The following is a 26,869-nucleotide window of genomic DNA, read 5'->3' as shown; positions in this document are numbered from 1 at the left end:
TGTATTCCTGTTTGGGGTCAGAGGTCAAAGACTGTGCCCTCTTCCACTCTCTGAAGAGTAATCAACCATGATGCAGATTTGGTTTATGTTTTTGTTGTGAGACAACGGTGAATGTAATAGTAACACCAGAATCACTAAAAACTATGTTTTTAGTCATTATGTTGATTTTGCATCCCTTTATGAACATTTTTCATGGTTTTTAATTTAGCATCATTTTTAAATGCTTCTTGTTCCTTTGCAGTTGCCTCGTGTTATCCTGATACCTCTGTAATCATTCTGCATCCCTTTCTAAATGTCCTCTCTCTTTTCGGTTGTTCTGATGTGGTTTTCATCTCTTTGGGAGTTTTGATTCTTTTTTTGTTTTTGTGAAAAGACACAAGGCTCTTCTTTGGGTTTGTTTTAATCCCTGATCCCACCTGATGAAGACCCTAGAGCGGCTGGTCCTGGCTCAGCTTCGGCACCTGTGAGCTCATCACTGGACCCACTTCAGTTTGCCTACCAGCCTGGCATTGAAGCGGATGATGCCGTCATTCACCTCCTACATCGTTCCCTCGCTCACCTGGAGACTGCTGGGAGCACTGTGAGAATCATGTTCTTTGATTTCTCCAGTGCCTTCAACACCATTCTTCCCACAGTCCTGAAGGACAAGCTGGAGAACTCTGGAGTGGACCATCACCTCACTACCTGGATTCTGGACTACCTCACCGACCGACCACAGTATGTGAGGACTCAGGGCTGTGTGGACAGGGTCGTCTGCAGTACGGGGGCCCCACAGGGAATGGTTCTGGCTTCGTTCCTCTTCACCATCTACACTGCAGACTTCTCCCACAACTCCACCCAGTGCTTCCTGCAGAAGTTCTCTGATGACTCTGCAATAGTCGGCCTCATCACTGATGGAGACGACAAGGAGTACAGAGGACTGACTCAAGACTTTGTGGACTGGTGCCAGCTGAACTACCTCCAGACCAACACCAGTCAAACCAAGGAGCTGGTGGTAGACTTCCGCAGGCACAAACATCCTCCACTGCAACCAATGAACATCCAAGGTATGGACATCGAGGCTGTGGACAGCTACAGGTAGCTTGGTGTTCATCTGAACAACTAACTGGACTGGACTCATAACTCAGACGCCCTCTACAGGAAAGGGCAGAGCAGGCTGTACCTGCTGCGGAGACTCAGGTCGTTTGGGGTGGAGGGCCCACTCCTGAAGACCTTCTATGACTCTGTGGAGGCCTCAGCCATCTTCTATGGTGTGGTCTGCTGGGGCAGCAGCATCTCTGCTGGGGACAGGAAGAGACTGAACAGGCTGATCAGGGCCAGCTCTGTTCTGCCCTCTGGACCCAGTGGAGGTGGTGACAGGAGAACGGCGGCTAAGCTGTCATCCCTGTTGGACAACATCTCCCATCCCATGCAGGAGACTTCCCCCCGAGAGGGGTAAAAAGACCGCCTAATGATCCTCTGCCTAATGACACAAGCCAAGGTGTGGAACTGGGTGTGGGTCACAATCAGCCAGGCTTTCAGGTGAGCTCATTGTGAAACCTGGCCCCACCTTATCATGTGATTTCCTGAGGTCAGATGGCCCAGGATGTGAGTGGGAAAAGATCTCAAAACTGGATTATAGATTACAGACGGTGTCGTAAGCCCCGCCTCTGTTCAAAGATGGTCGCTCACAGTGGACATAAATGGCCTCTTTTACTCCTCTTTCAAACCGTCTGTCCTCTCTGTCCAGATGGTTTGTAAGAGGAGTAAAAGAGGCCATTTATGTCCAGTTTAAGTCCAGTTTAAAAGAAAAACGTAATCCTGCTGAGGCTTTCAGTGACGAGTACAGGATGTGTAGAAAGGAGCAGTCACAGCATGAAGCCCGAGAACGGCGTCAGTTTGTGTGACTGCAGAGAGCGTCCACAGTTTACTGGTCGACTGAAAGCTGAAGCAAACAGCTGCTCTGTGTGTGTCTGTTTATCTCGGGACTTCCTGTCCGCTGACTCTGGCGAACGGTGGCACCAGCAGCTCTCAGAGTTCGTATTTTCACGTTTCACGACCTCGTCTGTGCTGCTGGACGCGAGTCTTAGACAAACACGACTCCCTGTTTTGATGCACGAGGGTTGGGGGTGCATCTTGTAGTGATTTTCCATCATTTTCTCGTAACTTTGACTCGTCTGTCCCCCCCCGCCTGTCAGCCATTGTGGATCCATTCGTAAATGTTCTGATCCTTCCTGTAGCTGTTTCCCTTTAAAGGGCATTTCTTCACTCCTCCATCTTTTAAAGTTCCAGCCTTGTGGTCATTGTGCATCCTCTTTCTAAATGTTTGACATCTCCTTGTGGTTTTTGTGTGCTTCACATTCATTCTCCTTTGTGGATCATTTAAATCGATGTCCTCGGGGTCTTCGGGGTTTCTCGTTGCACCTTAAAGAATGTTGAGATAAGGTTTAATTTAATAGGCTAACCTGGTCCGTTTTATTTCAGGAGCATGTGACAATCCTCCCCTCTGCAGCTGAACTTTTACTCAACAATCTGTCCTCACAGTGTGAGTAATTCAATACAGGAAGTCTCCCCTCATCCTGCTGCTGAGCCTGAACAACGAAACACACACTTTCAAACAAATAAAGCAGAAACACACACACCTCGCAGATCGACTCCAGGCTAAACTGAAACACAAAGCAAGCTGGAGGAGCAGATTAGGAAGCTTGTGGACTACAATGAGACAACACAGCAACACAAAAGAGACCACAAAGACACAAAAACATCCAAAAACAAAGTAACTGCAAAAAGAGCACAAATCTCTGTAATTGGGGGGAGTGTGGCTCCTCTGTGGGTCGCCGGGGGCCGTCTGTGCTTTCGTGCACAGGTGAGTGTGAGACCGTGCAACAACATCAGAGAGCAACTCTTTAATCTCCACCTCAGACTGAACTCGGGGCTCCACATGATGCAGGCTAATCTCGTCATTTATCCTGAGAAAACTCCTCAAATGTGCGAGCAGAGCGAGAGCCTGCAGGGCTGAGAGTGAAGTGGAAACTCCTCCGACTCATTTCAACACTTTATCTTCACAAACATGAAAAGTGAAACTAAATGAGGGGATTTTGTTTTTGTTGGATTGCAGAGAAGCTGTTTAGATGGATGTTTGACTCATGCCAGGAATTACTTCTGTGATGAATGATTGTAATTTCCTATAGTTGAGAGCAGACGATATTTTCCTAGAACACATTTCGAAATTTGTGCTTGAACTTGTAGCAGGAGAGCGAAGGGTGACGGGAATGAGTGTTCACAGAAGAAATGAGAGATAAAGAGATTTGAGCTCTTTTTACATCTTTTACTTTTCACGCTGTAGACCTTTGAACAACGTTTAGTAACCATCTTGCATCTGTTTATAGAGGTTTTGTGTTTCTTTGTGGTCATTTTGCATCCCTGTGCCCATTCGGCGTCCCTTGGCCTCTGAGTCTGTTCATTTTGGATAATTCTAGTAATTTCTTTAACACTTGTTGTGATCAGACCTGATTGCTCCGTTGTGATCATTTAATGTCTGCCAACAATAACACTTGTTGCTCGTCAATATTTGGCATCCCTTTGGGATTTTGTGGAAATTATTTTTCTAATCTTTGTACCTGTTGTGCACCAATTTAGCAATATTTGGTGTCCCTTTGATCACATCCTTGTACCTGTTTAATATACCTGCATATTAAAGTCATTTTATGACCTTTTTGTGGACATTCTGAATCCCTGTGCCTGTATTTTGGGTCCATTTGTGATAGTTGCCATTTGCTCCCCCTTTGCACTATTGTGGTCACTTTGTATATTTATAGTCATTTTACATCATTTTAGTGGCTTTTCTTCTGTCATTTTCCTCATAAATCTATTTAGCGTCCGCCTTTGAAGTCACTGTGTGTCGCCACATTTATGAAATGAAATTTATTTGTCAGTCAACAACAACAACAGATTATAATTTTACATAAAAGTACTCAATCAAACAGTAACCAAAAAAGGAATAGGCTGTGGCTTATAACTATCCTGTCCTTTACCCCCATACGAATAATCAAATCCTTAGCCAAGAAAATAAACAGCATTGATAAATAACAGTTTGAAAAGAAATCAATAATAAATCAAGAAATTAAATCAACACAAACTTATTCATCAAACCAAATTTCTATTACCTTGTATGATACAAAAAGAAAAACACATCTTCAGTTCATCCATTCGATAACTTCACTCCCATAACTGACACACATCTATACTTCACATTGCTTCTCACTTTATGTATTTCAAACACAGAAGACCCCCTCAAATCATATTTTCCATCTCTTAGTTGAAACATACTTAAAATACAAATTGGAACATTCTTATTCATCACTCGATAAATAATTTCTAAAGTTTTAGAATATATAATGTCCATGAATTTTAACATATCCTACAAAAGACTGGTTGGTTCCCTACATCCAACTTTATTTATTATTCTAATAGCTCTTTTTTGCAATTTAAATATTGAATCCAAATATGTTTTGTATGTGTTCCCCCAAATTTCTGCACAGTAGGTCATATAAGGCAAACAAAGGGAAGTATACAATAAATGAAGGCAGTTCTTATTCAAAGAATCTGTTGTTTTATAAAGAATAGAAACAGACTATGTTCTATGTGGGGCTTCCAACAAAGTTTATCATCAATAATTACTCCTAAAATTTTGTCTCATATACTCTTTCAATTTCAACATTATTTAAATTCAATTTTACTTTAATATTACTTTTACTACCTCCAAATAACATAAATTTTGTTTTACTTTCACTCAATGATAGTTTATTAAATACAAACCATCTATTTAACTTCATGAGTTCTGTTTCCACTGTTTTCAGTAATTTCTTTATGTCTTTTCCAGAGCAAAATAAGTTTGTATCATCAGCAAACATCACATATTTTAAAGTATCACTGGCTGTACAAATATCATTTATATAAAGTAAAAATAACTTAGGTCCCAAAACAGATCCTTGCAGAACTCCACAAGTTTAGATTTCATGTTATTAATACTCACATATTGGAACCTATTATTCAAGTAACTATTTAACCAAACACCTCTTTACCTTTCACACTTCTGTAAAAGTAACGAATGATCTATCGTATCGAAGGCTTTACGTAAATCAATGAACACCTATCCCAAACTGTTTTTCATGTTTTTTTATCCACAGCCGTATTTTCAATAAATTCCATCACAGCCAGAGATGTTGAACGATTTCTTCTGAAGCCAAACTGATGATCATTCAATAAATCATATTTATCAATAAAGGAATCTAGTTTGTTTGCAAATTGTTTTTTAAGAATCTTCGAAAACTGAGGCAGTAAAGATACCAATCTGTTTATCACCAGTTTTATATAATATACATATTATATTATATAATATATATAATATATATAATATATATAATATATATATATTATATATATTATATAATGGGATCCCTTTGGTGATTTATCATTCATTCTGGTCATTTATTTCTCATCATTAGACTTGTGGTTAACTTTGGGCCATATTCTATCTCTTTGCACAAACTTTCGTCCCTTTGTTGTTATTTTCTACAGAGCCCCGCAGGGGACATGGGAGAAAAAAAAATTAAGACGGACTTTTGCGAGATCTCGCAAAACTAACTCGGGATCTCGCAAAACTTTCGGGTGTTCCTCCCGGCTGTAGTAGGTCTCGACCTCCCGTTAGCTTCGAGATCTCGCAAAAGTTTTGCGAGATCCCGAGTTTGTTTTGCGAGAACTTTTGCGAGATCTCGCAAAAGTCCGTCTTAATTTTTTTTTCTCCCATGTCCCCTGCGGGGCTCCGTAATTTTCTACTATTTCGTTTTCTATTAGCCTTTTCCCTCATTTTGCATCCCTTTTCATGTCTTGTGCATCTCCTTGTTAACAAACGCTTCCCATTTCCAGTTACCTGGTGTCTCTTTGTGATCATGTTACACCTTCATAGTATTTTTTTTCCTGTCATTTGGTTTTTATTTTCCATCCTCTTGAGATTTTGTCTCTACTTGTGATCATTTCCCATCTTTCAAGTTATTTTGTGTCTCCTTGCAGTTATTAATAATTATTGTTGCATTATTAATAACAGCATTTTGTAACAGTTTTACTCGTTCCTGGCTGTCGTCTTATCAGCTTATTAAGCTGTTTGGGGTTTTTGTCGGTTCAGATGTTACAGTGTGTTTTTGACCTTTTAAGAGGAGCACTGACATGTTCAGTGTGAGTCAGCCTGAAGAGATTTGGGCTTTTCCAACACAAACATCCAGTCAGTGGTTTTAATTTCACTCTGTCAGTCATTTTCTAAGGAGGGGGTGTCACTGTGTTTTAAACATCGTGGACCAAACATCCTCAGATCTGCTCGGCGTCACAGCTGCGGTCTGTCAAACCGCCGCGTTTAGCTGTGTGCGCATTTGTTTTGGTTAGCGTACAAGATTAAGATCTTAGCGTTTCCGAGGAAGAGTCATCCCGAGAGACGCGGAGGAAAACAAGCCGGGCCGCTGAGGTTCCTGCTGCAGGCCGAGAGTTCAGGTTCATATCTGAAGGCTGTTTGTGAAAGAGCCTCGATGTGGATAACGAGGCTGCAGGAGGTCAGGACGGATATGTCACAACACCACACAGAGCTCACTCTCAGCAACGCGAAGTTTGCCCTGAGGGAAGATGCGAAGGCTTCATCCTGCAGAGTTAAGGAGGGTCTGCAGTCAGTTTAATGAAAATGTGGCTGCAGACGGTGCTGCATGAAGCGGCGCTCTCCTGAGACTTTGTGCACACTTTAAATAAGCACGATGAATATTAAATTATGTTTTGCACCCATCATCATGTGCAGCCCTTAAACACTTTAAACTTCTCATCCTGCACCATTACTTTTATACCAGATTGACACACCTGCGTGATCATCGATTACAGCGCTGACGATGAGGAGGACATGCTATCTGACCGCTGATGACAGTCACCTGGAGGCATGCGCACATGAAGCACACAAAGAGAAAGAATTAAAAAATCTGAGCGCGCTCAGTCCATTTTCTCCCGCAGACACAAAATTCTATAACAAGAGAACAACCAAAGAGCACAGCATGCATCTACACACAGCACTGTGCAACACTGTGTAAACACATGGAGCAGTTTAGCTTGGAAGTAAATATTTAGTATGACCAAGACTCAAAAAACATCTGTCAGGTGTGAGGACTGGACTGAAAAAGCAGCCAATGTCCAAAGAAGAACTTTGGAAGAGCTTCAGGAAGAACTGTGACGGGAAGGAAGTCCGAGTTCTTGGAAGTTAACTGTCAAGAAATGAGGGCCAGCTCAAGACTTTTGCACAGTGTAGCATCTTGTTCAAATAACATCAAAGGGTTAAAGAAAAAGAAGAAAAAACAGAGACTCGCTTTGTTAAGAGAACAAATAAAAAACTGAATAAAATACAATAACGTGTTTATTTCAGGGTCTGAATGTTCCTGCAGCACGTCTGCAGCCTCGACATGAAGGAATCAAAAACTATCCGTTCACCTTTGACCTCTGATGAAAATGTACACAGTCAGCCGCCCTCCGACTCCGGAGCTGTTATCATTACAGCACAAAGAGCTCCGCCTGTGTCATTAGTGTTGTGGTGATGGGGGCTGATGGGGGCACTTAAAGAGCTAATAGAGGGTTGTTTTGCTGAGAGCCCGGGGGATCGTTTTATCTGGGAATCTGTAGGATGGATGTGGGTCGGAGTAATGACCGAGGCCTCTGAGCGTGCTCCAAAAACAAAAAAAATCAGCGTTTTGGAGATTTAATCCTCTTATTTAGTCTGTCAGTCTCAGCTCCAACAAACACGTTCCACGTCTCAGCGTCCACTTAAGACATCATGAAATGTGACTGAAGGAAAAACAAACACTGTAAGATAATCCTCACTGTCAGAGAGTCCTCCCTCATATAACTGTTGTCTTTTAGAAAATACTCTAAAAGTGAACGCGAAGGCAGTTCAAACGAGACACAAAACTACCAACAGGGGGCTAAATGGCCCCAAAATAACTGAAAAGCTGCTTAAATGTGCACACAAGAAAGAAAATCTACAAATTCAAAAACAAACCAAGTAAAATAATAATAAAATGTCACAGTTACTCCAAAAGGACCTGGAAGTACAGCCAAATGTGTAAAATGAAGAAGGGGAGACAAAATGAGCATAAAAGAGGAAAAACGTCAAGTTAACAAAAAGTCAAGCAGACATGAAGCAACATCGCAGCAGAAGAAATGAACGAATGTCAAAGAGGTTCAAAATGATTAAACTGAACCCATAAAATGACCTTAAATACAAGTGCTGCAAAAGGATCAAGTGAATCTATAAAATGACCTCAAGGAGAAGCCAAACCAAACGGGACACAAAATGTTCACAAAATGGGAAGAAAAACAAACAAACAACAAAATCAGGACAGGGAGGCATAAATAAGAAAACTACCACACATCAGATGGATGCAAAGACAATCACAAGCAAAGTAAAAGAGGGATGCAAAATGATGACAAAGCCATTAGAAACCAAAGTGATGACATGCAGAATTAAACAGGAGACGTTTACTCAAGTCCAAAGATACGAGAGATTAATGTGTCCACAGACCCCGTCTCATATCTGAACCACACTTTGTTGGTGGGAATAAAGGACTTCTTTCACCATCAGCTGGAGCACAAGCTTTAAGGGGACATGAATCGTGCATGTGTTTGCAGCCTGTTAAAATTATGCCGGCATGACAGAGTCAACAGGGCAAAGCTGTTTCTCAACTTTACACCTATCACAAAGAGCCGATGAAGAGGAGGCCCTGCACGTGAAGAAGATGCAGATCAGCGTGTGAGGTCCAGAGCGGTGAGCGTGTCTGAACATGCCGACAAAACAAACTGCAGAACAGCCACAAAGACAAAGAGCTTCTTGCAAACGTAGCTGTGAGTGCACAGCCTAACCAAAGATTATCTCAAGCTTCAGCTGAATCAGAGGACGCCTCTTCCAAAGTCACAGCCTTCAGTCCACAGCCGCTCTCATTGTTCCCGATGTTCCACAGGAAGCAAGAGCAGGAAATGTTATCCCAACCAGACGTCTTATTTCTGAGCACATCGACACAAACGCTGATTCAAGCCTCGCGCTAACGTCACGTTTGTGACCCAACACCAAAGAGAGGAGGATTTATTCTACCCTAGAGCGGGATGCCAAATACCACACAAACTCAAAATAAACAAAATGATGTTACAAAAACACCAGGGGATGCAAAATGAGCACGAAGTGGTGCAACTCACAAATAAAGATTAAACCATGAAGGAGTAGAAATGAACAGATGTGAACTATGAAAACAAAAAGCAGAAATGCCAAATAAATAATAATAATAATCAAAAAAACTTCACAGCAACGAAAAGTTTCACTGAAACAAAAAAACGTTTTTTCTATGAAGTTATTTCTCTTTTGCAGTGAGGAGCAGTGGTTCATGGACTCACCCGGATCGGGCCGGATTGCTCCCCGTCTCTCCCAGTGGGCTGGTCTCGGTCGTCCTGGGGTGAGGGGGGAACACTCCTCCTCCTCCTCCTCCTCCTCCCAGCTCCCCTTCCTCCTCCTCCACCTCGGGGTCTCGTGCTCTCACCTCGCAGTGAGCGCTCACCAGTAATCCCAGCACCAGCACCAGTTCTCCCACTGCCGTCATGTCTGCATCTGTGTGGCTCACGCGCCAGCCGGTTTTAAACAGCTGGAGGAGAGAGAAGGAGGAGGGGGGGGGAGGTCACGCCTCCTGTTTCCTCTGCAGGAGGAAAGGGTTTAGTCACGTTTCCCCTCCTCCTCCGCCCGGGTCCAGCTCTGCGTTTATAACGGATCAATAAGTGTGATCGACACTCATTCATGCAGTAAACTTCCTGTTTTGTAGGTTTGATCTTTTGTTTATTTTTCACGTCTCTCTTTTCATTTGGTTCCTTTTCACGGTGGTCCCGTGTTTTTTGGCCCCCCCGGGGTTCCTGCTGTGTTCAGTGTTTTCAGCATCGCTTTGGAGACATTTTCAGGTCATTTAATGTTTTCTGAACATTTCTTTTTGTGAGTGAAAAGCTTTCTGCATTTGTAGCATTTTGGATTTATTTACCTGCTTTATTAAACACTTTGAGGTACTTTATGTGTTTGAGCTGCTTGATAAAAGGCTTCAGTGGGCGTTGTAACGTTGTTGCTGCTCTCTGTGTGAACGCATTAAGCACAGTTTCACCTCCTTGTTGACTCCATTAAGACTCCTTCACTGACTCGGGGTCTGTGCTTGTGCAGAGTGATAAGAGGAGGGGAAATCCACCCGCCTCCTTCCTTTCTGTTTGTGCTGCAGCTGCTGTGAGTGTTCTACCTGAACGTGAGGACATTTTCTTTGAGCAGCTCCTTCAGGTCAAGGATTTTCATTGTTATCCAGACTGAAGCCGAACGTCCCTCCGTCTCTGTCCTGGTCTGTTTAAAACTTTGCTCCTCTTAAACTTTAGTTTGTGTGCAGTACCCAGCTGTGGCAGCAGAGGTCGCTGTTCCAGGACACAGGGCACTGCTGTGCACCTGCTTTATGCACATTTTTAGACAAAACTAAAATACAGAGAAATTTAAAATAACTAAAGTCTTGATCTTGGCCGAGATGTAGAAACTAAAACTCGATTTTTATTTTCATGATTTTCTGTTTGATTCAGTTTGGATTTGAAACAAACTCTACTTTAAAATCCGTTTAGTAGAAGCCGAGGTATGGGACCTCGTCTCACTCTGACAGTTTTATTTTCTCGTGTTTGCAGCTGATTTAGGTGAAGTGAAGCAGGACGCAGTGACGGAGGCCGACCTGGAGCCGGAGCCAGGAGGGGGCAGCTGGTCTTCTGGGTGGGGGTCGTTTCCGTGCATTGTTTCAGAGCTGGGGGGAGGAGGAGGAGGAGGAATGAGAAAATGAAGAATACTAATGAGGGATTGTGCACGTGCGGGCCATATCTGTGTTATCTGTGTGATTTATTGTGGATAAAATGATTTTGTGTGGTTTTCGTTGAGCTTTTGCTTTTTGTGCCGTTTTGACTCATTTTATTGTGGCGATTCTTTGTTTTTGTGATTAACACTCGGTCACTGTTGTTCTTTGTTCTTTTATTTGCCTGTCCTGTCCGGCACTGTACTAATAAGTGGCCCCACTGAAGGCTAACAAAAAATGTTCCCAAATGTTCGTCTTGTGGGATTCTTGTTGGTTGGGCTCATTTGTGCCACGTGTATTTTTTTAATGGTTACTTTTTTATGTGATGTTTTGATTCTTTTTTTTTTCTCCCTGCAGTCTCTACTTTGAGCCCAGGCTGTGTGTTGCAGATGTGACCAGCAGGGGGCAGCAGCTCCATAAACTCTGTCTATAGATTTGAGTTCTGGGGAAACGTGAAGATTTCTGCCTCCTGTGCTGTCCCAGCTCGTGTTTGTGCAGAAAACGGCCTGGGGGGGACATTTCCTGCTCGCTGCGATAACAAAATAAGCTCAACAATCTTCTTCCTGCACATTAACTGCTCTGCCTCCGAGCCCACCGGCGAAGGGCGTAGATTTGGCATGGACGGAAGGGGCGTGTCCTCACCAATAATTTGATCTCTTCGAGTAAAGAACAACAAGATAAAAAAAAACGATCTGTCAGCGTCTCATTCACCCAGCGGTGCAGAAAGAGTTAAATTACGTCCTCTACTGGAGTCCTACGTCATGTGACAAATATGGCCAATGTGATTGGCTGAGCCTTTCAGGGAGCTCTGTTTAGTTTCAGCAGCGGCAAACCTGCGCTGTGACGCAGTGTTGCCAACTTCGCGACTTTGTCGCTATATTTTGCGAGTTTTCAGACCCCCTAGCTAAAAAAACAGACGTGAAAGCGCATATCGCTTTTACTCTCAACAAGCAGCGGGTGCTGTAACGCAGTCAGTTCTTCTTTTACTCTTATGCTGTTTTGTGGATCAGGTTTAAAACTACTTATAAACACACACACTCAAAGTAACTCCACCAGAGTGCCTATTTCGGGTCACTTTTGCCGGTCCAAGCCCGGGTAAAGGAGCAGGGTTGGAATTGTGACATTAAAAAAACAATAATTGCTAAAAGAAATTTAATTTGTAGTTCTAAATAAACTCTAAATGCATTTAGGACGTTTTTTACTCACTTTATGTCTCTTCCACGATGGTTTTTCTCTCTCCAACAACATAGATTACAATTACATTAGCATGACCAATTATGCAAATTAGGCGATGACGTCATTTAGCGACTTCTAGTGACTTTTAGGACAGCCAATAGCGATTTTCCTTACTGAGGAGTTGGCAACACTGCTGCGAGGAGGAGAGGAGGACGGCAGCAAAGAGGAAGAAGCTGGATATAAGAAAGTGTTTTTCAAAGAAACCTGTAAGTCACTTAAAGTCAAGTTCACTCATGAAATGTGTCACAATAACGTCACAGCTATGCTAGGCTTTGGCCACATCAGTCTAAAACTGTAACCATGGATACCGTGTTTGGAAACTAACAGCACAACAGCAGCACTGTTAGTTCTCTCAGTCTCAGAGCAGCGTTTCTCATTTTGATTGAAACTGTCAGAGAAAACGGCCTCGAGCAGCAGGATATTAGTTTACAGGCTGTTAACATTATATGTTTAACGTTAAAATGTTGGTGACACAATAATTTCCTCCTAATGGCACTGACATATTCATAGGGTTAATTTTTGAGACAAAATATCATGAGGTAGTCATGATTTTGCAAATATCCACCTTGTTGTGCAGTTTGCAGTTTTAAAATGCACTCAGCCTACAAACATTACTGACGAGTCAAGATCTGCACAAAGTGACAGAAACACTGAAGCAGCTCGTTTTATTCTTATTGTCATGTTTGTCCTGTTTGTGACAGAAGAACCAACACAGAGCTCAGAGTGATGGTGACACAAGATCACAGGTGAAGCTGGATGATGTTGGTTCATGACTGTATTTGAAGCACATGTGTGGCTGCATGTATGTGAATGTCTCACTGTTATTGATCAGCTGACAGAGGCAGCTCTGCCATGTTGTAGCTCAGAGGTGAAGAGGTCAGAGGTCACTGACTGATGATTTGGTGATGTAGATTAACTCGTGTTTATTATCATGACAGTTGTTAGTCTGCTGATGTAAACTGATTCATTAGTGTTTATTTGACAAAGAATCTGAATTGTCTCACTTTTTATATGGCACGAATCAGTGTGTTATTTTATCAGGTGGCAATATGTCCCAGTGCAGTCAGAGGGGAAGAGCCAGGGTCAAAGGTCAGGCCCATCAAGCACAGAATAATTTTAATCTGAGGATAAAACGCAGGTGCTGAGGCTGGAAGAAGCTTCAGTGCTCTCAGACTAAACACATGTCTGAGGTCCAGCAGCAGAGACTGGACAGTACAGATGTAAAACCAACATGGCAGCAGTTTATCTCAGTTAGTGAGAGGAGCAGCCTGTGTTTGGACATTGAGCTGTTGTGTCCATGTCTGTTGCTGTAACAGTTCATGTTTAGAATAAAAGATCCAGCTCACTGATCTGATCGGAGCAACAGAGCCTGAATGTTGCTGAGAGATCTTTGACTCTGTGGTCGTCTTAGACGAGTAGTTTATGGACAAACCCAGCAGGTCATTCAGTGTTGCCTTAGTGCTGATGTGTCAGAGATGTTGGTGTAACTGAAGTAATGTTGTTAAGTCCTTAAAGTCTTTTATTGTCATGACTCTATTTGAAGCTGTTTTTATGTTTGTATGATATCAGATTTATATGAAATATGACTGAAATAAACTAAAGCCTGAAATACTTAGTCAGTCATTTGTTTAATAGTAATTTAACTTTATATAATTCACATATAAAACTATGAATTGTAATTTTAAATGGTTTAAAACACACACATGTAGGCAAGTATGTTTCTCCTTTTATCAAGAAGCAAAAACAAAAAGGAAAAAAAAAAGAAACAGGGCTTGGTCCCCACCAACGCCAAAACCAAATCTACGCCCTCGCCACCGGCCTTGAGGCAGACCTCATCCCAGTGCAGAGGCCTCTGACTCTGGAACGGTCTGAAGGTGAAACACGTCAGCTGATTCTGAGAATTAGAAATAATCGAACTTATTTGTTTTACCAGCAGAATTTTCTGTGTGCAGGCGGCGATCAGCTGACCTGCTGCGATCAGCTGACCTGCTGCTCCCTGCTGTTAGCTTCAGCATGACATTTGTAACAAGGATGAATCACTAATGAGTTAATACAAATGAGGTATTAGGATATTGGGCTATTTTAAACTGGAGCCAATGGTCAATAATCAATAAATGCACACAACAAGACGTTTGTGCAGGAACCGTGTAAAGGAAAGAAAACAGTTGAAAACAGGCTTAAAGTGCACAAAGACGACAGAATAATCTTTTAGCTTAGAACAAACAATACAGAGTCTCCAATTTCAATTATGTTCCCCATAAATAACATCAAAAACACTGGTCCACACAGGAGAGATACATCCATGATACTGTCGGAGTGTCCTTGATGTCCCAGCTCTGTCGTCCATAAACGGGGAATGCTGTGTGTGGCTGTGAAATCAGTGAGATTGAATAATGAGTTCAGGGAGGGGGACAGAGCGTCCTCCATTGAGCGGGACGCTTCAGGAAGGTTCTGACACCCAGACGTTCGTTGACTCGGCGTCCTGTTAAACCCAAAAAGGGTCACCTGACCTGTATTAAATAAAAACAGCCAATAAGAATTCACAAGAATAATGCATCCATGACACGTGGATTATTATTATTGAACAAGAATCTCCATACTGTCAGTGAACGCACCACCAGGACATCCTGGTTCTCAGTGATCCATGTTTAACTGTGTGTGTGTGTGTGTGTGTGTGTGTGTGTGTGTGTGTGTGTGTGTGTGTGTGTGTGAGGTTGAACTGAAGATGTTGAGTTTTTGCTGTCTTTGCAGAAACATGCAGGTCACCACAGCTGTGAAAATATAATTAACACAAACAGGCATGTGAGAAACACACACACACACACACACACACACACACACACACACACACACACACACACACACACACACACACACACTTCAACCTGCTGCGTCTCAATCAGCCGTCAGATTCCTCACGGAGGTTCAGTCCTGAGCTCGTCGGGAGGAAAACATCATGAGACTCGATGACTCATCCATGAGCTTTAACACACGTGCTGGACTCAACCAACCAACATGTTTATGACACTCTCACCACTGCACCATCAAACTTCATGTCTATGACTCTCCACATTAAAACTTTAATGTTTTAATGTTAATCTTTAAAAGCAACAGCATGCGTGACGTTTACAGACCCAAACCAAAAATACAGTGTTTAGTATTTTTATTAAGCGCGTCATCAATAATCCACAATACTCCCACTGAAGACTGAAACATGAGTCATAATTACACTGAAAAGTATTTATTTTATTGTTGTGGTGGCAGTAACTGACGTGTGTGTGTGTGAGTTGCTAACGTTGTGTTGGAGGTATTTTCCAGCCCATTATTCTCTGTTTCATCTGGATTAAAGAGCCCTTTGTCCGTCTGTGTCCTGAAGGCGAGCAGCTGAAGCAGTGTGAATACAAACATCTCTGATCCAATAATCACGCTCACTGAAAAGCACCACACATCTCAGTTTAGTATTCAGGGTTTTTTTTGCTGGGATTCAAATTCAAGCAGAAGAGAACGGACACGCGGAGCCGACAGGCCACGCCTCCTGGCTCTGAAGGTTTAGCTGTTTGTTAAGACGTGACCATGTTATTGGATAATGCCCAGTAAGCTTGGTGATACCTGCAACATTCAGCTGATTCCTGGAATTTCACTCACCAAAACTGGAGCTCCGCCTCCTCAGATGCACTGATATTACTGGTCACATGATGCCACTAAAAATGCTCTAAAAGGCTCCAACAGCTAGCAGACAACTAGCAGCTACAACCACCTGTGCCACCATCAGTGTTGGGGAGTAACGGAATACATGTGCCGCCGTTACGTATTTAAAATACAAAATATGAGTAACTGTATTCCGTTACAGTTACCGTTTAAAAAGGTGGTATTTAGAATACAGTTACTTTGTTGAAATAAATGGATTACACGGCGGTACTTCCCTGTTTCATATTGTGGCAGGTCAGGACTGTTTGGGTTTTGTTTGACAGCTACGTTCTGTTGTTCCAGGCAGCGTTACGGTTGCCATGGTTACAGGGCGACGCTCTCTCTCTGCGCGTGTTTCCTGGGTGAGAGAGGCCTTTTTGTTGTTGTTGTGCTAAGCTAACAGGCAGAATGCTACAGGTATAGCTCTAAAGAATGTAGCATCATGGGCAGTGTAGTCCGTGCTGCAGGGAGAATGGACTGCCATACCCGTTATGTGTCTGTGAGCGAGGGAGGGAGAAAAAGGAAAAGTACGAGCTGTCATCGAGCAGAAACGGGAGCTGGAAGCATGTAAATATAATAATAACCACTGCAGCCAAGAAGAGAGCCTGACGAGCCCAGCTGTAAGTAAGCTATTAAGACTCGACTGTACACCGTGTTCGTGTTTTCCTCTGAAACAATAAGTTCTGTTGGAGCAGCCTTTCAACGCCTCTCTCTGTCTCTGCTAGCAAAGTTGACCCAGACAACAAAGTAAAGCTAGTTTTCAGCTACGAGCCGACACGAACCCACCGTATTAGCCAGAGGTCCCTTTACTACGGTTCGGAGCCCCGGACCTTCAGTAACAGTAATAAATCACAGCAATAGTACATTCATGTAGTTTTAAACAGCATGATAATATATTAAGTAATCCAAAGTATTCAGAATACGTTACTCTCATTGAGTAACGTAACGGAATACGTTACAGAATACATTTTAGGGCATGTAATCTGTAATCTGTAGTGGAATACATTTTAAAAGTAACCTTCCCAACACTGGCCACCATTCACCTGTCACTCACAGAGGCCACGCCCCTAATAATGCTAACAGGTGAGTTATTAAAACATTGTCCCTCCATACAGGTGTTATAAAGGAGGAAGTGATCCACAGAGACCAAACTCTGTACCACGCGTGTTTCTGATGGAAGGTTTAACATGGGAGTCTATGGGGACGGACTCGCTGCCGCCCTCTGTCGGACGTCAGAGGAACTGCAGGTTTCGTGTTCTTGTTGCTGCTTGGCGGTAAAGAGAGATTTGTCACTAATAACAGAGACGACGCTGGAAAGTGATTTGGTGTAAAATGTTTTTGAAGCATTTCTCTCTGAGAGGCCACAAAGCTGAAACCTTTTGGACGTTTTATATTCGACATATTTGAGGCTGATCAGCTGAATAATTCTTCACTTCTGGTTAAAAGTGTGATTTGCATGTAAACAAAGCGCCGCAGTCACTGATGATCAGATCAGCTTCCATGTTTTTCACCTAACAGAAGAATCTGCTTCTTGCTCTCAGGTTTCCCAACGAGGATCAATGACACAAACCATCAATAGGCGTCTTTGTGCAGCTATTAGAGAATTCTTCATGAGAATCAATAATGTATAACATTACTGTGTGTGTGTGTGTGTGTGTGTGTGTGTGTGTGCGCAGAGCTGATGGTCAGCATCGATCACTACTGTTGAGAAAACAGCTCTTATCGCCACGGTAACCCACAGCAGTGCTGCTGATGAGCCTCGCCCATCAGTGTGGGGAAAACATGAAATAAAGTGCATCTAAAAATAGCTCGGCGCCTGCAGTCAGCCAATAAGGGAAGAGGTGAGGCAGCCAAGGGTAAGTGTGGGAGAGAGCGCCGTGTTCTGCTGAGTCACGTTCGGGTTCGTTTCAGAATCCACTCCTTCATCATTTCCTCTGCCACGTCCTCCATAAACCTGCCGGACTCGCCGCGGTCGAACGGGACTTCCACACGACACCAGAGAGCTCCAGAAACATGTCATGGTTCTCTCCACCTTTGACCACCAAAAGATAAAAGTTCATGTCTGCCAATTTCTACAAAGTCCAACAAAGGCTGACGATGCCGTGTAAAGTCCAACAAAGGCCTAGAAAGTTCGGTAAAGTTGTGAAAATGAGGGGTGAGGGTCCTCAGAGCCACTGGTTCTTTTCATTTGTTCTGTAGCTGCGTGTTCACTCACTGTTTAGGTTTAAAGTTACGTGGTCGGCTTTTTAAAGAGTCGTCCTTCCTGTTAAAGAGAGAAGACGAGTTTCTGATGACGATGACTCGAGGCATCACGCGCCTCAGTGTTGTACCAGCATCATGCTTTCACACCACACAAGCAATGACAGTTTCAACCGGATCTTTGGGAGAAGCTGAGATATTACAGTTATTCTTATTATATTTATTAAATCTGTAATTCAGGTCAGTTTTATTCTTTGAGGTAAAGGCCTGACAGCGAGCTCTCAGAGGTGCAACATTACTCATTTCTTATGTGGACACAACACTGCTGAGTGCTGCCCCTCGGCAGGCTTCCAGAAGTTGGCCAACCAGAGGAATGTTGCTTTTAGGGAGGGCTTAAAGAGACGGGAGGTAAAACAGCTCCCAGAGAATGAACAAGGCCCAGCATCAGACAAAGAAGGATTATTTTGAACTATCAGTCATGCAAAGCTGTTTGAGAATACAGAGATGGAGCAGATCCATCGTGAAAAGATCCCACTGCTCTTCTGTCACACATTAAACTCATGGTACAATCTATAATTTATTACACACACACACACACACACACACACACACACACACACACACACACACACACACACACACACACACACGCTGGTCTAAGTGGATTACCCGTGCCTGCATGCACACAGGGACAGTGTTTGATGGAAGAAGCTTTGAGCTAAAAATAGAGGACGGTGAAGTTGGCTTTGTGTTTTCTCCCAGTGTCCTCGTCTCATCTCACCATTAAAGAAGGAAAGATGGAGGCTGGCTGCCTTTAATCTGATTGGAGGCTCTGTTCAGCGCTCAAACAGCAGCTAAGCGAGTACCTTCTGCTCCGTGTGCAGCTGAGGTTTTCACTACAGCAGATAAAATGTGGAGAATCATTTTATGTCTGATCTGATTGGTTCAGGGAGGACTCTGGTCTCCTGCAGCTGTTGGAAAGATGACCAAAGGAAACGTCCAGCACAGAAGTTCTCATTGAGACGTTCTCGAATATCAGCTCTTTGAATCCTTAGCATGAAACCCTGCAGATGTTTTGATGGAGTTTCCATATTAATGGAGTCGACGGCACAGCTACAGATGCCAGGGAGCCTCTGACACTGTTTCACTCCAACAGTCCAATAATCAGGAGCCTTTAGCTTTAGTTACCTTTAAAGTCCTGAGCCTGAGTAAAGTGACAGTCCTGAGATAACCAATATTATATTTCACGAGTTTGTGGGACATCGTCATTACTCAGCTTCCTGATTAAACCAAGAATCCTCCAGACCTGAAAAAGGAGGAAGCACCAACGCCGATGTTCCCATTTTAAAACATCTAAACCCATTTTTCGCCCTGCAGGTGTTTCTGAGCAGTGATGTCTCTGTTGTGTGTTTAAGTCTGAGCTCCAGGTCTGGGGACATTTATGGTTTTAGCATTTCCTCTGTTTTCTCCTTTTCCTTCTTATCTCCGACTCACTTTCTGCACCACATGAATCCAGAGTTGTTTGCACGTATCGCCCTCCCTCCCTTTCTCGTAAGCAGCCCTCTCTCCTCACATGCCCTCTCTCCACCCTCTCTCTCTTATGCATCAGCAGGAGGAACAGATCCCAGCAGACGAGAAGAGGCGAGACACCCGAGGCAGACGGAGCAGCAGCAGAAGACAAGCAAAGCATCATGGACGTTTTCAAGAAGGGATTCTCCATGGCGAAGGATGGAGTCGTCGCCGCCGCCGAGAAGACGAAGGCCGGAGTGGAGGAGGCAGCCACCAAGACCAAGGAGGGGGTCATCTACGTTGGTGAGAGGAGATGGATGCAAGTAAAATTAGATTTGTGGTGAAAAGAGGAAGAGAAAGACGAGGAAGCTGCATTTAAATAATTTATCGTTTAAGAAGAAGAGATAAAAGGAGGGACGGGTGGAGCTGAACAATAAAACCTGAGAGAAAGAAAATATGATGAAAAAGTAAAAAACAATCACAGCACTGTGAGGAAAGGAGGAGGCAGGGGGAGGGGCAAAACAGGAAGTTAAACTTTAGTATTTTTAGTGTGAATGAAGGACAGATCAGGGAGACACAATTCATCCTGACGCTGTGCATGAAAGATGAGGGACGAGAGGATGAGAGGGTGAGAGGGTGAGAGGGTGAGGGGGGAAACTTTCCTCTCTCTGCTGGAAATTGAGCGATGGAGGGGCGGAGTGAACGTCAGCACCATCCCTCCATCTTTCCATCTGCAGATTCAACACAGCGTCAGGATGAATCGCACTTTTCTTTTTGTCCGTGTTTCTGTGAATATTTCAGGATTCAGTTTCTGCTCCAACTTTGAATTTCACTCTCTTCTAAAACTACTTTGCACTTGAAATTTCACATTTCCTGGTGGACAACGGGTGAAGCATGGGCGGAGGACGAGTGAAATCCAACACCGAAGGACAAACAGGACGGAGACAGACACACCCACTCCTCCACCTCTCCTCTCCTTGCTGTTCGTCTCTTTCTTGTCCTTCTTCACCCCTTCCTCCTCATCCTCCTCCCATCCCTCATGAAGGGGGACAGACCGAGGGAAGATGAGGGGAGGTGGAGGAAGAGTGGCATCGGTGTTGGGAAGGTTACTTTTAAAATGTATCCCACTACAGATTACAGATTACATGCCCCAAAATGTATTTTGTAACGTATTCTGAATACTTTGGATTACTTAATATATTATCATGCTGTTTACAGCTACATGAATGTGATTTATTACTGAAGGTTACTCTCCACACCAACACCAGCTAGATTTAAATCTGAATATAAATGAGTAACAGTAGGTGGACATTAGGTAAGGCTGCACTTTTTGCAGTGATCTCATATATAAAACAGGTCCGCGGCTCTGAACCGTAGTAAAGGGACCTCTGGCTAATACGTCGGGTTCGTGTCGGCTCGTAGCTGAAAACTACGAGGCGTTGAAAGGCTGCTCCAACAGAGCTTATTGTTTCAGAGGAAAACAGGAACACAGTCGAGTCTTAACAGCTTACTCACAGCTGGGCTTCACTGCCCATCAGGCTGCATGCTTTAGGGCGATGCCTGCAACTCTGCCTGTTGCCTTCATATTAAATCATGTTAAAAATATTTCTTCACGTCGTTATGAGACGTGAGATTGAGACACGGACATTTGAGCCTCTTAATGTGTGTTTTGTTTGGGTTTCCACCGACGTGGAAACCAAAAACAGAGAGGGCATAGCCGTGTAATCCCTTTATTTCAACAAAGTAACTGTATCCTGATTACCACCTTTTAAACGGTAACAGTAACAGTTACTCATATTTAGTATTTTAAATACGTAACGGCGGCACGTGTACTCTGTTACTCCCCAACACTGAGTGGCATTTATTAAAAGCAGAACAACAGACTAATGGAAAGAAAGAACTGAGATTTCTTGTGCAGGAAATCGAGGAGGGCTGAGTGGAGGACGTTAAAATCAATGAGGGAGGAAGAGAGCGACAGGAAGCTGAATGCTCAATGATTTAAAGTGCAGCTCTTCCTGATGGATCGCAGCTCCGGTTAGCGTAACGTCAGAACGACGCTGCGACCGGATCCTGATCTGCTGCTGCAGCACGATTTCATCCGTCCACTGATCCGAAGCAGGTGAAGCAGGTGAAGCAGGCGAAGCAGGCGAAGCAGGAGTGGCGAGGCCCTCCCAGACAGGAAGACATATTTAGTCCCTCAGACGAGTTCTCGCTCTTCTTCATCCAGAGACTCTCGTCACTGCGGCGATGCAGGTCCATGCATGCGACTTCATCGTTTCTGAAAACGTGCTTGTTCAGCGTGTGGCCAAAACACAACCAAAGCCCCGCCCATTATGACCCTCTATGGTGGATGTTACCTGAGGCAGTAATCCGGCTCGCGCTCGGGTGCAGACGGCGCCAGTTCATGCTGAAGGTCGTGTGACGAACAGAAGACCATCGTCTGCATTCAGAGATCCAGATTGGATCCTGTCCACGAGCAGGAAGGTCAGAGACGAGCTCAGGGTTTCAGAGTAAAAGCTTCTGAGAGCTGAAGGATGATTCGTCATCTGTGGGGTTTAAGTGAACAGAGTGTGCTGTTTGATGTTTAATGACATTAAAGCAGCTCAGACACAAACCACAGCTCATGTGAATCAAACCAGGAGCAACAAGCAAACATCTGTTTTAAACAGACGGAGGCTGACCTGGTTTCTACCTCACAGATAAACGGAGCTCTCTGAATTATTCACTCATGTCACCCACTTTGCGCCCAGGCAGCCCACTCTCTGCTCCCCTGGTTTTGTTCTTTATTAGCATTCTGGGGACGCCGCGCTGCCTCTGATCAGACACAGCGAGGTGGACGCATTCAGCATTCTTCTTCATGTTGTTTGGAAACGATTCAGACTCGGTTGTAATTCAGCCAGTGGGCGTCGAGCTGCTCGGACATGTGACGGGTCGCAGTGAACGGACTCTTTGTCTGTGATTCGCTGTCGGCTGATCTCACACAAACAAAGTGGAAACTCGGCGGCTGTTTCCCTGCAGCGCTGACGTTTGAAGTTACAGGAAGGAAGAAGCTCAAAGATGCAAAGATGATGCATAATTAACGAGGCTGCAGATTGGCTGCTGTCAGCGAATGGCCTTTTATTCATACCAATAAACAATCATCATCCTTTATCCATGCAAAACAGCCGAGTCTGATAATGGTGCTTTTTCATGATAACAAAGGTGAAGGTGAACTGTCTGGTCTAACAGCTGTGGGCTGATTCTTTGGAGCCTTTTTAATCGTTGGAAACAGCAGGAAGGGTTTGAAATCCAGACTCATAATCGGGTCCATGAACACGGCTGTGACTGCGCTGATGTGACGAATGAACATTAATAAATAATAATAAACTTCATTTATAAAGCACACTTAAAAACCAAGGGTATGCCAAGGTGCTTAACAAGTAAGATAGAGAATATGAGGATAATAGAAATAGGACCAAAGCAGGTAGCTGTCACTGATGCACAGGAAAGCAACAGGTACAGAGCAAACAAGAATGTAAATGAGCATAAAAGTGCATGATATAAAATCATAAAAGAAATATTAACTAGAGGGAAAGGCAAGACTGAATAAGTGGGTTTTTAGTCGTGATTTGAACAGATGCGCGGAGGTCGAGAGGAAGGTTATTCCACCGTCCCGGTCAGAGCAAACGCACGGTCACCCCGAGACTTCAGCCGAGGTCTGGGTTGGGTCAGAAGTAGTCAAGTGGCAGATCTGAGTGCTCTAGCAGGAGTTCACTAAGATAACTTGGCGCTAATTTATTAATAGTTAAGGAGTAATATTTTAAATGATACTATAATTATAACATCGTATGAAGCCATCAGCAAAGCACTGAGAAGCCAGTGAGCAAGTCTGCAGCCACTGTTGGTGAATCGAATCAACTTGATTTTATTTATATGGCACAAAAACACAACAAGTTGCATTGTGCTGTTTTATATTGTACAGTAAAGAGAGAAGCCCAACAAACAGACCTGCGAGCACTCGGTGACAGCGGGGAGGAAAACTCCGTTTAGAGGAAGGAACCTCCGGAAGAACCCGGCTCAGGGAGGGGCGGCACGGGGCGGAAGAGCCAGAGAGGAACAATGAGATGAACACACGTTTCTCATGAAGGTTTTCTCTCTTTTTTTCCAGGAAGTAAGACGATGGAGGGAGTGGTGACAGGTGTGAACACAGGTAAAGCACCTGCAGTGCAAACAGCACGTACTGTACTGAAGTTATGAAGCAAGAATCCAAATCACGAGTTTGTAAATTCATCTTTTTCTCATTAACTCTAAAACGTAAACAATAAAAACATTGACTTCCTGTTTCCTGTCTCAGTGGCTCAGAAGACGACCGAACAGGCTAACGTCGTGGCCGACACCGCTGTTTCTGGGGCCAATGAGGTTGCCCAGGCAACGGTGCAGGGGGTGGAGAATGCGGCAGCGGCAACCGGATTCGTTAGCACGGTGAGTGATGTCAGCTTATTATAAACGTTAAATATAAATGAGAACTGAGGCGTCTCGCTTTTGTGTTGTTGTTATTTTATTTACATAACCTGTTTGTTTTCCTCGTGTTACAGATAAAGGTTAAACTTTTATTACACAGTTATTTATTATTACTTTGCACATTAACAAAATTACAAAAATATATTTCTAAACCAAATTTTGAAAGTTGTAACAGAATTCAAAAAAAGAGATTCACATAAAGCATTAGTTTCATTATATTCATACTGAGTCAAAGTTTGTTCAGCATTCATGCAGTAATTATTCACATAGTCTGTTTTTTGTGTGTAACTTTTTTTGTCCTTTGTCATTTCCAACTCTCTGGTTATTGGATGAGAACAGGAGGAGGCGGAGCCAGTGCCTGAGGAGGTGCCTGATTGGTTGAGGGGGAGGGGTGGCATGGCATGAAGCTTCTTGCCTGATTATCTGACATCGAGCAGCTTCACAAATCAGACATTTCAGATCAGAAAAGATTTCAGGGATTTTTTGGACATCAGTGTAGATAAAGTCCTCCTGCTGTCGCTGCGTATGAAGTTAAAACAGACAGATGAGGTCCTGGACAAGGAAAATAACAGAATAAGAAGCAAAAACACTGTAAACTTAAAAGAAAAGAAACCAGCAAATTTACAGTAAAACAACCAGCAGATATGTGAAATAAAACAAATAAAATGTGGACAAAGAGGATATTTACAAGAAAAAAGTGGAATCTAGAGAACTCTGAGTTGAATGTTTGACAGCCTTAATGATCCGTCTCTGACCCTTCGTTTCTCCCTTAAAGCCGTCTCAGTATTTCCAGGTTTAATATGTATGTAAAGTATGGAAGCATCAGAGGGACTCGAACAGTAACCTCTGCTCCTACGACACGAGAAACTGCATGAAGGGTGTTTAAGCAGAAGAGAGGCTGAAAGCTGACGATGAATAACAACACTAACAGGAAACGGCTGCATGATGCTGCTCTTTATTCTGTTAACAACTCACAACTCTGCACCCATGAAGACAATGACTACATGTAACTAATATATTTCCTGACGTATCGTATGTAGCCGTGTTTTCTTGAGGAGCAACAAAAACCAAAGTAGGAGCTGGAAATGATCACGATGATCTCAGCGGTTGTTTAACTAACACGACTTTTTCTTTCGCCTTTGCTCAACTTTGGCTTCGTCTTACTTTTCTGGATTTCTGAACGCTGTCGTTCTGATTGCTCCAAAGTTTCATTTCTCCCAAAAATAAGCAGCTTAACTTCTATTTGCATCTATTTTACATCAGCGAACCTTTAAAGTGATGTCTCAGAGTCAAACCACAAGCAGATTATTCATGTCATCAGTGTTGTGTTAATGGCTTCTGTTTTGGGGAGAAATGCAGCTTTGTCTATGGACACATGTGCTGCACTGACCTGTTTTCTCTCTGATTTGTAGACTGAGCTCCAAAAACCAAACGCAGGAGGAGAACAGACTGAAGAAGCTGCACAGTAGGTGAGAAAGACCATGAGAGAGTGGTGATGTTTCAGCTGCAGAGTTTTGGGGAAGCAGGAGGATAATGATCCTCATACGATCAGAGTGCGTGCTCTCTTTTCTGCAGAGCTGATCGCACTTTCTGACAAAGCACTCCCCCTCGTAGTTAATCAGTCTAATGTCAGCTGTGTCAAACTGCTGGAGCGGTTCACTTCGTCTAAATGCAAACATCCTTTTAAACGACAGAGTCAGTAGATAACAACACCTCTACCTTGGTTCAAAGACTCTTATCGGACATCCTGATGGACATGAGTGAGCAGATGAAGGATCACCTGCTGGTGCTGATGGCATCTGTAAGTGTCTCAGCTCAGCAGACGAGCACTTGCTGCCCCCTGGTGGCATTTCTGTGCAGTACACTAAATGGTAAATGGTCTGTCTCCATTGTAGTTTTACCTGACTGGATACTGTGTTACTTTGTGTGATGTTGGTGTAAAGGCCCACAGCCCTTCAGGTTTCACGTTGCTCTGTTAGCTGTAAATAACAAACATGGCCCCAATAAGACCAACGTGGTGCTAATCATAACAGAGAACAAGCAAATAAACCAGCATGAAGCTGCCACCAGGAGGCACACCATGATTATGAGAACAAAAGAAAACATTACAGGTCAAACGTCCTTTGGATAAATGTGCTGCACTGTACCTGTCACAGGTGAGCTCCACGTCAGCTGACCCTCACCTGCTTTAAACAAAACGTTTCTCCTCTTCTTTTGGTTTCCCTCAGACTCTGAACTTCCTGCCGTCACCGAACGAGAGAAGAAGAAGGATCTTCATATTGTATCTGTTGCTCAACCTTTGACCTCTGACCCCTCATTAACCAAGAGAAACCCTCCTCATCACTCCCCCCGCGCACCATGGTTACGCCGCCTCCGCTCATCATATACACTGTCAGTTTAACTCCATACTTGCATCTCATTGGCTGTTGTGGACCACAGGTTTCTTTTGGGCTCCGCCCCCTGACAGAGGGATACCTGAAGCCGCATAAATGCACGTGGCTTTGCTGACACACACACTTCCTGTATGTGTTGCTGATTTTTAACAACAAAATAAAAATGTTTTAACATTCTGAGCTTCGTCGTCTTCAGTCTCACGAAACGTTGATTCATTCTTGTTGTTTTTATTCAGGATTTTATTTTGCTTTTATTTCCCTGCTGTGGAGCATCTTCATGTGTCCGCAGTTTTCCCGGGACGCTCTGAGGGGGAAAAATGTTTCAAAAATGAATTTTGATTTGCTAAATTTAAAACCAAACACAAACAAACAAAGTGTTTGTGTGTCATCACTAAAGCAAACGTCTCTGTCGCCCACAGACACTCAGCTCGTGTCTTCCGCCCG

At 43.5% G+C, this 26,869-nt stretch overlaps 2 protein-coding genes across 9 annotated transcripts in view; one reads left to right on the top strand and one right to left on the bottom strand.

Moving 5' to 3' along the window:
* mmrn2a (multimerin 2a) overlaps window positions 1-9,658 on the bottom strand; it is a 28,531-nt gene extending 18,873 nt beyond the window's left edge. For 2 of the 3 annotated variants that reach the window (XM_087849926.1, XM_087849927.1), the window contains exon 1: window positions 9,445-9,658. In XM_087849926.1, coding sequence (XP_087706052.1) covers window positions 9,445-9,647 — 203 coding nt within the window. In that variant the 5' untranslated portion in view covers window positions 9,648-9,658. Of the gene's footprint in view, window positions 1-263; window positions 545-9,444 lie in introns of those variants that run through there. The other variant, XM_087849928.1, reaches the window with a different exon arrangement.
* A 2,497-nt stretch (window positions 9,659-12,155) lies between these two features.
* sncga (synuclein, gamma a) lies at window positions 12,156-26,602 on the top strand. Of its 6 annotated transcripts, XM_087849914.1 has the most exons (8): window positions 12,264-12,343; window positions 14,851-14,935; window positions 19,636-19,835; window positions 23,680-23,721; window positions 23,866-23,993; window positions 24,372-24,398; window positions 25,445-25,501; window positions 26,261-26,602. In XM_087849914.1, exons 3-7 carry the CDS (start codon window positions 19,715-19,717, stop codon window positions 25,499-25,501), a joined length of 375 nt encoding a protein of 124 aa, XP_087706040.1. In that variant the 5' UTR covers window positions 12,264-12,343; window positions 14,851-14,935; window positions 19,636-19,714; the 3' UTR covers window positions 26,261-26,602. The 6 variants fall into 6 exon arrangements, with proteins under 6 accessions (XP_087706039.1, XP_087706041.1, XP_087706040.1 ...); XM_087849913.1 differs by lacking the exon at window positions 14,851-14,935 and having other exon boundaries at window positions 12,156-12,343; window positions 19,633-19,835; XM_087849915.1 differs by lacking the exon at window positions 14,851-14,935 and having other exon boundaries at window positions 12,250-12,343.
* Window positions 26,603-26,869: the final 267 nt, after the last annotated feature.

This window comes from Neolamprologus brichardi, chromosome 13 (assembly GCF_056152115.1).
Source record: "Neolamprologus brichardi isolate AB-2024 chromosome 13, ASM5615211v1, whole genome shotgun sequence".
NCBI classification, from domain to species: domain Eukaryota; kingdom Metazoa; phylum Chordata; class Actinopteri; order Cichliformes; family Cichlidae; genus Neolamprologus; species Neolamprologus brichardi.
The sequence above is the reverse complement of the archived record's forward strand: the minus strand, read 5'-3'. Positions and strand labels throughout refer to the sequence as shown.

Coding starts and splice junctions, on each gene's coding strand:
- sncga (XM_087849913.1), top strand. CDS start 19,715: ATGGACGTTTTCAAGAAGGGATTCTCCATGGCGAAGGATGGAGTCGTC. Junction 19,836..23,679: donor GGAGGGGGTCATCTACGTTG/GTGAGAGGAGAT, acceptor CTTTTTTTCCAG/GAAGTAAGACGATGGAGGGA. Junction 24,399..25,444: donor CGGAGCCAGTGCCTGAGGAG/GTGCCTGATTGG, acceptor TCTGATTTGTAG/ACTGAGCTCCAAAAACCAAA.